General features: G+C 55.4%; 1 protein-coding gene and 1 long non-coding RNA gene across 3 annotated transcripts; one reads left to right on the top strand and one right to left on the bottom strand.

The window, feature by feature from the left end:
• Positions 1–1,983: 1,983 nt before the first annotated feature.
• On the bottom strand, positions 1,984–7,313 carry LOC135973616 (uncharacterized). Its single transcript, XR_010590523.1, has 2 exons — positions 4,723–7,313; positions 1,984–2,921 (listed from the first exon to the last, which is right to left on the bottom strand). It is a non-coding gene; the product is annotated as an uncharacterized LOC135973616 (long non-coding RNA).
• Positions 7,314–7,360: 47 nt separating this feature from the next.
• On the top strand, positions 7,361–9,296 carry HES1 (hes family bHLH transcription factor 1). 2 transcript variants are annotated; one of them, XM_005309991.4, is made up of 4 exons: positions 7,361–7,610; positions 7,709–7,804; positions 7,893–7,980; positions 8,504–9,296. In XM_005309991.4, exons 1-4 carry the CDS (start codon positions 7,506–7,508, stop codon positions 9,013–9,015), a joined length of 801 nt encoding a protein of 266 aa, XP_005310048.1. In that variant the 5' UTR covers positions 7,361–7,505; the 3' UTR covers positions 9,016–9,296. The 2 variants fall into 2 exon arrangements, with proteins under 2 accessions (XP_005310048.1, XP_042699790.2); XM_042843856.2 differs by having other exon boundaries at positions 7,709–7,980.
• The last annotated feature ends 483 nt before the right edge of the window (positions 9,297–9,779 follow it).

The following is a 9,779-nucleotide window of genomic DNA, read 5'->3' as shown; positions in this document are numbered from 1 at the left end:
GAAGAGTGGAGTCCTCCCGGGCACCATCATAAATCAGAGAGAGAAAATAAAAAGGCAATAAAACCAGACAATGAAACTCAGCCAGCAGCCCGGGGCCCAGGCAGAGCAGAGCCCCCCAGTGCCAGGCGGCCAGCCTCCAGCCCCTTTGCTCTGGGGCCCAACCTTCACACCAGGCACGGCAACACTGCAGCCCCCTGGGCCAGGGGCCCGCGGGCACGGGAAGTCTCCTGCAGCTAGGGTGGCCAAGTGAGGGGGGAAGAGGGGCTGGAGTGAGCAGGTGGGGGGGGGGGGCTTCAGGGAAGGGGCAGGACGGGGGCAGGGCAAAGGTCTTCAGTTTTCTGGAATTAGAAAGTTGGCAGCCCTGCCTCACACGGCTGGGCAAACTGACCCCGCTTCCCCTCTGGAAGAACGAGGGATATGCTGCCAGGTCTGGCTCATGGAGCAGCGTCCTGCCACGGGGAAAACGGGGCCTTGAGCACCTTCCTGCAGAACACAGCCCAAGGGTTGTCATGGTGACCACGTCCCCGAACTACCAGCACGAATAGTCCTTGGCTCTAGCAATACCCTGGGCGCTGGCTCAACAGAAGTTATGGGCTCGCTGCAGGGATTACTGGGTGCGGTTCTCTGGCCCGTGTTATGCAGCACGTCAGACTAGATAATCACAATCATCCTTTTTGGCCTTAAAAATCTCACCACAGGGCCTCACTGGTGATTTCTAAGGGAACACCTCTATGTCTAAGGGATAGCAAACCACCATGGGGACCAGAGCCACGGTCTGACAGTTGCTGCTCTTTGGTGCACAGCGACGGAGACCGAATCCGCTCACACTTATCAAAGCACTTTGTGAATAATTTGCACATGAGGCCACCCCCCATTTTAGGCTGCTATTGGGCCTGCTCGTGCCATCTGGCAGAGACTGCCAATCAGAGACAGCTGGGATGTGGACCCTTGTCCGCTAAAACAGAAGTGCAGTCACCTCGGCCACATACCAGCCAGCGGAAGGGTAACAGCTTCCAGTCGTGACCTGGGCAGGGTTTCACTCAGTGACCGAGAGGTGAAAGGCTCAGTGTTCAATTACCAGTTCCCAGCCTGGCTTTTTTAGTAATTACCCTAGCTCTTAAATGCAATTTGTTTTCCACATTCTGCTTAGATTCCCTAGGTCCCAAAGTCCCTGAACACGTTTGGGTCTCTAGAAATGAGATTGCCCAGAGTGAAATGTATTCAGTCCCCAGCTTCTCACTCAAAGGTCTGCCGCAGAGACATAGCAATCTCCCCTTTTCCTCCCACATTTCCAGCAGGTGGCATCCTGTTTTAGCCCACCTCTCTTTATTCGGGTCAGCGCCCAGCACCGTTGTAAACAGTCCTGCAGACACATTCGATGTTAAGATATCGTGTAGTTCAGGGATGTACTGATGCACTGAGTTCCACCACATCTCTAGTGTCATTAAAATCCCTGCTTCCAACTATCTCAATTCATTCCTTGAACAGTTGAGCTTCTACTGAAACATTCAGCCCACATGCTAACTAAAATGAAGAGCATTTACCTAGGGAAGTAGTATCCATCCCCTCCTTATCTGTGATCACAATTATTACACATACGGCATTTCACTGTGCAAGATGGGTCAAGGTCTTGAACCAAGTCATTTATACCAGTGCATGCCCCCTCCCCAGACACTGTTTAAAACCCAATGGAACAAGTTATTTTTCATCCCTATGAAAAAATCCTATAAAATAATCCCATAAAAATAATGAAACTAATTGAGTTATACAGAAACTACACTCTGAATATATAGAATTGAAGAGTGATATCTTTTCTACAGAATTTTCAAATAATCCTATAAATAGAATAGAGAATTTTGTCCCCACTGTAGAATTCTATAGGCTAGTTAAAAAAAATTCCACATTGAGATTATCACTCACTATTCCATCAAATGGGACATCTCCATAAGGAGTAGAAAGAAAAGAATCATTAGCAGTTACACCTCTGGTTCACCCTCTTGATCTGTTCTTTATTAATTTGTCAAAGTCTCTAACTAACTGAAGCTTATGTCAAATATTGCTCATCTGGAATTAAATGTAATACACTGAAGGATTCTATTTGTTTTTAAATCAGAAGACTTCTCACTGAAGCAAGGATCAAAAAGAAAATCTAGATTTGTACTTTTCTGTAGTTTAAAACATGACACTTTTTTTTAAGCTGTGATGCTGTGTACACAAGTCTCTGCAGGGATCAGAGCTTTTCCTCTGGTGAGATCTGCAAACATGTCTCTTCTTTCCTGAACTTTATTTTTCTCACGCTCTCTGAAAAGACAAGATCAGGTGATACGTGTGGGATCAGCCCCGTACAGGTGCGGATCAGGTACTGGAGGAGTAGGAAAAACATTGCTGTGTGTACTTTTTTTTTTTTTTTAAGCCTTTGAATAGGCCAAGTCTAGCTCTTGGCAGGGTGACTCAAACTTAGCTGGCAGACTATGGGAATCAGAGTGTGAGAAAGTCAGTCAAGCGGGGGGGCAGGGAGGGGGGGGGGGGAGGCAACTCCTTCAGCAATTTTTTTTAAACTAACCCCACAAAATGTCCCAGCCAGATTTAGGTACTGCAAAGGGACAACAGCCCAATCAAAGCAGAGGGACAGACGTCTCCCAGCGTGTGCCTCTGCATTTGCTTGTTTTATGATTTGAAAGTCAACATTAAAGCATTTGAAGTAGCAAAGCTGCCAAAACGAACATTCGTTGTGAGAGAAAACGCAGGCTAGCGATTGGCCGTATTCACCACTGCCTGTCAAGAAGAGACAGTTCTCCGAGTTTTCCCAGTGCCAAAAAAGGACCACACCAGTTCACCACCAAAGGAGCCACTTCTCCCTCTTGACATTAACGAGCCCATCTAGCTCTGAACACTCGAGGCCTGAGTCTCCTGAGTTACACCTGTGTAAAGTCTGAAGTCATTAGAGTAATGCCAGTGTCGGTGTGGCATTTATTTCCCGCTCTGAGATCACTTCACCCCCAAATACACGAGCAACGAGAAGCACAAGCAACACAGATGAGTGGAGCCCTCCTGGATTCAGCTGCTCATAAATCTTTACCCAAAAAGGGCAGCATTTAGGCAACCTTTTTTTGCCACCAGTATCCAAGTCCTCTGCCGTTCACAATCTGTGTGTGCGCACGCGAGCCTGTCACTCCACATCAACAACAGAGGCATTGTTCATTATTGTCCGAAAACATGATAGGGCCCAGTCTGCTTGCAGCTTGTGAAGATGTTTCCCACAGACGAGCCTCAGGGCAGACATTAGTAAACGCAACCCTCATTTTAAATGACAGAAAGCTTTGGCTACCCACCTAATCTGCACTCACTTCTTCGGGGCAGATGAGCCTTGAACGGGTAAATATTGGCATCGGTCTTTTATTAGTGCATGCATTTGGCTAAGCTAATTACCTGAAATATAAGAATGTCTACAGTACCTAGGCTGCCTCTGAAGGCAAACAGCATTTCCTTTTTGATATCCCAGTTTCTTGCCCATACAGAAGTTGTTTTAAGTTCATTGCTATGGTCTTACAGCTCTGTTTGCATGCAAGGAACAGTGCTGTGTCTGTTGGGGGGACAGGCTCTCAGGTTACAGAAACAGTTCCCCTCCCCAGGCCTGATGCTGTGAGGAGCTCCGCACTTTCCTCTCAGGGACTGCCAGGGCCCAGCACTTTGCGAGTCCAAGGGCCAAAATGCACAAAACTTTAAAACAAATAAATAAGCCCCCACCGTTGGATGAAACGTTCCGTAAACGCACTGGTGTCCGAGACACACTTTCAGTGAACGTGGGACACATGTTTAACGCTCATTTCAATCTCTAACACGAGATTAGAAACTCGGACTGACAGGAGTACCGAAACGGGAGCATTCCCTAGGGGTCTTGCTGGGATGCTTGACACCTTCCTGCTCTTCCGCAAAGCTACCAGCCCGGCCTACACCGACTCCTCTACCACCTCCCTCGGCACCTTACCCCGCTGGCACCCCCGGCTCACCCCAGCGTGCTCGGACACCACCGCTCTGCCCGGGGCATAAAACCCAGCGCAGCAGCGAGGAGAACTGGCTCCATTTCATCCCCCGTGTAAACGGAGGGAGTGGAGTGTCCTGCCCCCAGCACTAGGGATGCATGGGGGGGGGGGGGGGGGTTTGCAGGGGCCCGGCGGGGAGCGGAGCCGATCCCACAGGGGAATGGGGCGGGGGCGGCCCCGGGTCAGCTCCCCCCACGGCCAATCTGGCCCCGCCGCGGCGCGGGAGGGAGGGAGCCCGGGGCCCCAGAGCAGACCGGCCGCTCGCCACGTGTCCGCCCCGCGGCAGCAGCTGGGCCGGCGCCGCCCCGCAGTCCCCGACCGGCGGCCGCAGGCGGGGCGGGCTGCGCTGGGGCTGGCGGCTCGCAGGAGCCGGCCTCCCGCCGGGATTCCCCCGGGACGCGCCCGGGCAGTGGCTTCCCCAGGGCTCCCCCGTGCGCCCCCGCAGCCTCCGCAGGGGCCGCCCTGCTGCACCCCCGACTGCGCCCCAGGCCGGCCCGACCCGCTCGGGGGAGCGCGGCTGTGGCCAGCCCGGACCCGGGGCGCACGGCGCGGGACCTCGCCCGGGCGCTGGGGAGAACCGGCCTCCCCCCCGCCAGCCCTGGCTCCCGGCCCGGCCCGACCGGCCCGGCGCGCAGGGGGAGTGGTTTTCCCAGGCTCGCACGCAGCAGCTGCTATTTACCTTCCTGGCTCCCCCCGCGCCCGGCCAGACCTCAGCCGCCGCGGCCATAAACCATCCCGGCACGTGCTCCAGCCCCCGGCTCGCAGCGCCCGCTGCTCCCGCCCCAGCCGGGCCAGGCTCGGGTCACGGCAAAGCCGCGTTCGCTGACCCGCGGCCAGTGTCGGTGGGGTTTCGAGTCTCTCTCCGCCCAGCTCCGGGCGCGTTATCTGGCTACCAGCCTCGCCAGCTTCATCCTTCCCCTCCTCACCGCAGCCAGCTCCGGGCACCCTCCCCGGGAGCCGGCAGGGGCTCGACTAGCAAGTGGTGGAGCATGGGCAGGCCTGGGGTGAAAGACGCCCATCACGCCCCCACGAGCCCCCGGGGAGATTTCTCAGGGCAGCTTTGGGCTGTAAAAACAAGGCGTCCGGTGGCACCTTAAAGACGAACAGATTTCTTTGGGCATAAGCTTTCGTGGGTAAAAACCTCACTTCTTCGGATGGCTGGAGTGAAAGTTGCAGATGCAGGCATTACACACTATAGACAGCAATGGGGCTATAGTCACTTTACTGCAAACCTCTTGCACCAGCGGTCTTGCAGGCTCGGCTGTGTGGCCAGGGCATGGGAGAGCTAGACTGGAGGCCGAGATTCAGAGGCCCCTCCTCGAGATTTCCCCTCTCTTAGCCTCTCATGCAATTCAAAAGAAGAAAGAGGATTGCAAGGGATGTAGTTAGGATGGTGCTTTTCTCTTTCAATTAGGCAAAAAAGTCCCTCACACCCTAAAAAATAATTTAAAGTGGAACAGGATACTTCTGCTTTCCCACTAGACAGTTATTTCAGCTTTGCTCAGACCTGATGCTAAATATGCCCGGTCAGTGTCAAAGCAGAGACCCTTTGGGGATCAGCAACGTCCCTCCAGTGCTTTTATCGATACTTGTACCTCCCCAGTACAATGTGCAGGGTCCCGTGTGTGAACGCTAACACGTGATGATACTTTAACTGATAAAAGTTTTCAGATTACACAAAAATCGAAGGAGTAGTAAATAAGGAGGAGGACAGGTCAGGGAACTGGATGCAAACAAACAACATGCATTTTAGTATGACTAAATGTAACTATATCCATCTAGGAACAAAGAACGCAGGCCACACTTACAGGATGGGGGACTCGACCCTGGGGAGCGGTGACTCTGAAAAAGATTTGGGGAGGGGTCGTGGTGGATAACCAGCGGGACATGAGCTTCCACTGCAGCACTGTGGCTACAACAGCAAATGTGACCCTGTTGGGCTGGGTGCACAAACGGGAATCTCAAGTAGCAGCAAGGAGGTTATTTGCCCTCTGTATTGGGCACCGGTGTGACCACTATTGGAAAACTGTGTCCAGATCTGGTGTCCCCAATTCAAGAAGGATGTTGAAAAATTGGAGGGGGTTCAAAAAAGAGCTGCAAGAATGATGAAAGGATTAGAAAACCTGCCTTCTAGTAATAGACTCAGGGAGCAATCTTCAAGAGAACACAGAGGGAGACTTGGTTACAGTCATTAAGAGCCTACTTGGGGGAACAAATAGTTAATGATGCGATTTTCAGTCTAGGTCAGATAAATCTAACACAGTCCAATGGCTGAAGCTAGACACATTCAGATTGAATATAAGGTGTACATTTTTAACAGTGAAAGTATTAACCATTGGAACAATGTACTAAGGGCTGAGGTGGATTCTCTATCACAGACAGCTTTTAAATCAAGGTTGGGATTTTTCTACCAGATCTGCTGTGGGAATGATTTGGGGCAGTGCTGTAGGAGGTCAGACTGGGAGCACAGCAGTTCCTTCTGGCGCTGGAACCTAGAAAACCGGGTGATCCGCTTCACAGTCTAGAACTTCTCTCACAAGTTCCCAAAGAAATCAGGGTGGTGCCGAGCTGTTAAATTTACTTTCAGTGTTTTGTTGTTTCCAACGGTTTTAAAATTAAATACATAAACAATGACAAACTACTTAGCATTTACTTTAAAAGCGAGCCATATAGGGCCAACTAAAAGGGACGTTTTTTAAAATACAGAATTTGCTGTTTTCCTCTCTCTATCCCTCTCCAGAAAAGAAGGGGGTCTCAAGCCTAGTATCTTTTAATGGCACTAAATGAGGGGTCTTGGTTTGTCTTCGTAGAAGACCCCTGCAGCGCTGGGAGGAAAGGCCCATCAGTAGCTTTGCAGGACAGCTCTGAACAGACACAACAGCCACGCACCCTCCTGCCGCGACAACGAACGAAACCTAATACTGGAACTGGCTCGGCCAAGAAAATCCGTGACTTGCCCGAGGGGGTCATTTTGCAGGTTGCTAATTAACCTGCTTATTAACCGGGCGTTCGTGCAACTCCTTCTCGGACACAGGACAGGAAGGGCCCCAAACTCTCCGCCACCCCGGCGGAAGAGACACAGACCCGCAAGGACATACAATAGCAGAAGCCGGGCACAGAAAGGGTTAAACGCCTTTGATTGACACTGTAGCCTCCGGTGCCCCAGGCCCAGGCGTGCGCCATTGGCCGCCGGTCGCTGCGCCTGGCAACCAATGGGTGGGCGCCGTCCATGAGCGGGGCCGCGTGTCCCCGGCTCCCATTGGCTGAAAGTTACTGTGGGAAAGAAAGTTTGGGAAGTTTCACACGAGCCGTTCGCGTGCAGCCCGGGCTATAAATAGCGGCGGCCAGGGACACCAGGGGACTCGCTCCGCCGGCAGCCGCCTCGCCTGACCCGGGGCTGCAGCCCGAGCGCCTGCGGCAGGGTCGCGTCCAGCCCGGGGCGGTGCACGGCGCTGCGGGAAGATGCCCGCTGACATGATGGAGAAAAACTCCTCCCCGGTCGCGGCGACCCCGGCCAGCGTCAGCGCGACGCCGGACAAGCCCAAGACCGCGTCCGAGCACCGCAAGGTAAAGGCGGCCGCGCCGGGGCCGGGGCCGGGGGTCGCTGCGGGGCTGGGGGGGCTCAGCCGTGGCACTCACTGCTCCCTCCCCCGCTTTCCGTGCAGTCCTCCAAGCCCATCATGGAGAAGCGGCGGCGGGCGAGGATCAACGAGAGCTTGAGCCAGCTGAAAACCCTCATCCTGGACGCGCTCAAGAAAGACGTGAGTGGGGCTGTGCCGCGCGGCGCGGGGCGGGTGCGGGGGGCCCCCGCCAGGCTCGCCGGGAGCTCTCATGTCTCTCTCCCCGCAGAGCTCGCGGCACTCCAAGCTGGAGAAGGCCGATATCCTGGAGATGACCGTGAAGCATCTCCGGAGCCTGCAGCGCGCCCAGATGACGGGTGAGTGCCGCGGTGCGCTGCCGGCCCCCGCCCGCCGCTCCAGCCTCCCCCCTGCCCTGGCTGCGGGCCGTTCCCACGCTCGGCGCTGCCTGCACGGCCGCGAAAGGCGGGAGAAGGGCCGGGGGCTGCGGGGGGAAGGGGAAGGGGAGGAAAGTGGGGGGTGCGAGGGGAAATCCGTTTATCGGTGCCGAGGCAGCGGCTTGCCCGAGTCCCGGTACCGCACCGGGGTGGGGGGCTGAGCAAGGACCTTACAAGGAAACCCCAGGTCTGAAGCAGGTGTAAGGTCAGGCGATGGGCGGCAGCGGTTGGGGTGGGAGGGAGTCCTGCAAACCAGGCTGAAGGAGGCAGCAGTGGGATACAGGACCCCATGTGTGCACGTTATAGGGTGAGATATTGGGGAGGGAGCCGGGCTGCTGTTGGAGGGGGCAGCAGGGAGGGGGCCTACCTGTGCCCGAGGAGAGGGCATGCCTTGCTCCGCTTGCCCCACAGGCACTGACCTATGTCTCTCCCTCCTGCCCCGCAGCTGCTCTCAGCACGGACCCCACGGTGCTGGGCAAGTACCGGGCCGGCTTCAGCGAGTGCATGAACGAGGTGACCCGCTTCCTCTCCACCTGCGAGGGGGTGAACACCGAGGTGCGCACCCGTCTCCTAGGTCACCTGGCCAGCTGCATGACCCAGATCAACGCCATGAACTACCCGGCGCAGCCACCGCCACTGCCCCCACCCGGGGCTCCACACGCCTCCTTCGGGCAGCCGCTGGTGCAGATCCCCGCAGGGGCAGCACCCCCAGGCGGCGGAGTGGTGTCGCTCAGCGGGATGCCTTGCAAGTTGGGGAGCCCGGCAGGGGAGGCCACCAAGGTGTACGGTGGCTTCCAGCTGGTGCCTGGCTCGGACGGCCAGTTCGCCTTTCTCATCCCCAACACCTTCGCGCCTGGCGGGGCCGTGGTGCCATTGTATCCCAACGGCGGGCCGGGCTCTGGGGGCCCCGCCGGCGGGCCTTCGCTCACAGCGGACTCTGTGTGGCGGCCCTGGTGAGCGGGACTCTGGACTGTCCCGGCCAGAGGACAGACTGACAGGCCCACGTGCGGCGGGCTGCGCGCGGGGCCCCCGTACCCTGGCTGTATCATTACCTGTTCATATTGGATTGTGCCTCTGTACCATAGCCCCTCTGCTGGGTGGGCCACTCGTGTTTTCCATGAGAGCTCCCTTGCGCCCCCCTCCCCCTTTTTTAATGTGACACCAAAGATCCTGTCTGAATGCTCTTACAATACAATAAATGCCTCACTTCCTTGGAGAAGTTATTTGACAATAATAAACTGTCTGACTCGTGTCTGGGAGCCCCTGCTTGGTGCGTGAGCCCAGGGGTTTCCCTGCCCACAACGCTGAGGCAGGCGCTGTGTAGCTGTTATCTCCGCCCAGTCAGACAGAAGGACGATGCAGCCCGTGCACAAAGCTCTCACTTCATTAGCAGCAGTTTAGTTCCTTTTCATGAATCTGATCAGATGCCCCTTGCAGCGCCCCGGGAAGCGCTGGGTTGTTCGGCTGCTCAGTGTTGTTCTGTTACCAAATTACAGAGCCGAGGGGAGATGGATTGATCCTGCCCATGGAGCCTAAATTCCAAGTTGAAATTGCAAGCACGGCTGCCAGGCGTGCGTTAGGCCTGCTTCTTTGGGGTCCTAACCTGGTGTGAGTCAGATGTAGCTCTCCACTGAAATAAACCAAGCTACAGAATCCGCTCCATAACAGTAAGAAAAGTTTACAAACCCCCCGCTCTCTTCCCGCACCCCAAAAGCTGGCGG

Source organism: Chrysemys picta, chromosome 9 (assembly GCF_011386835.1).
Source record: "Chrysemys picta bellii isolate R12L10 chromosome 9, ASM1138683v2, whole genome shotgun sequence".
Classification (NCBI taxonomy): Eukaryota; Metazoa; Chordata; order Testudines; family Emydidae; genus Chrysemys; species Chrysemys picta.
The sequence above is the reverse complement of the archived record's forward strand: the minus strand, read 5'-3'. Positions and strand labels throughout refer to the sequence as shown.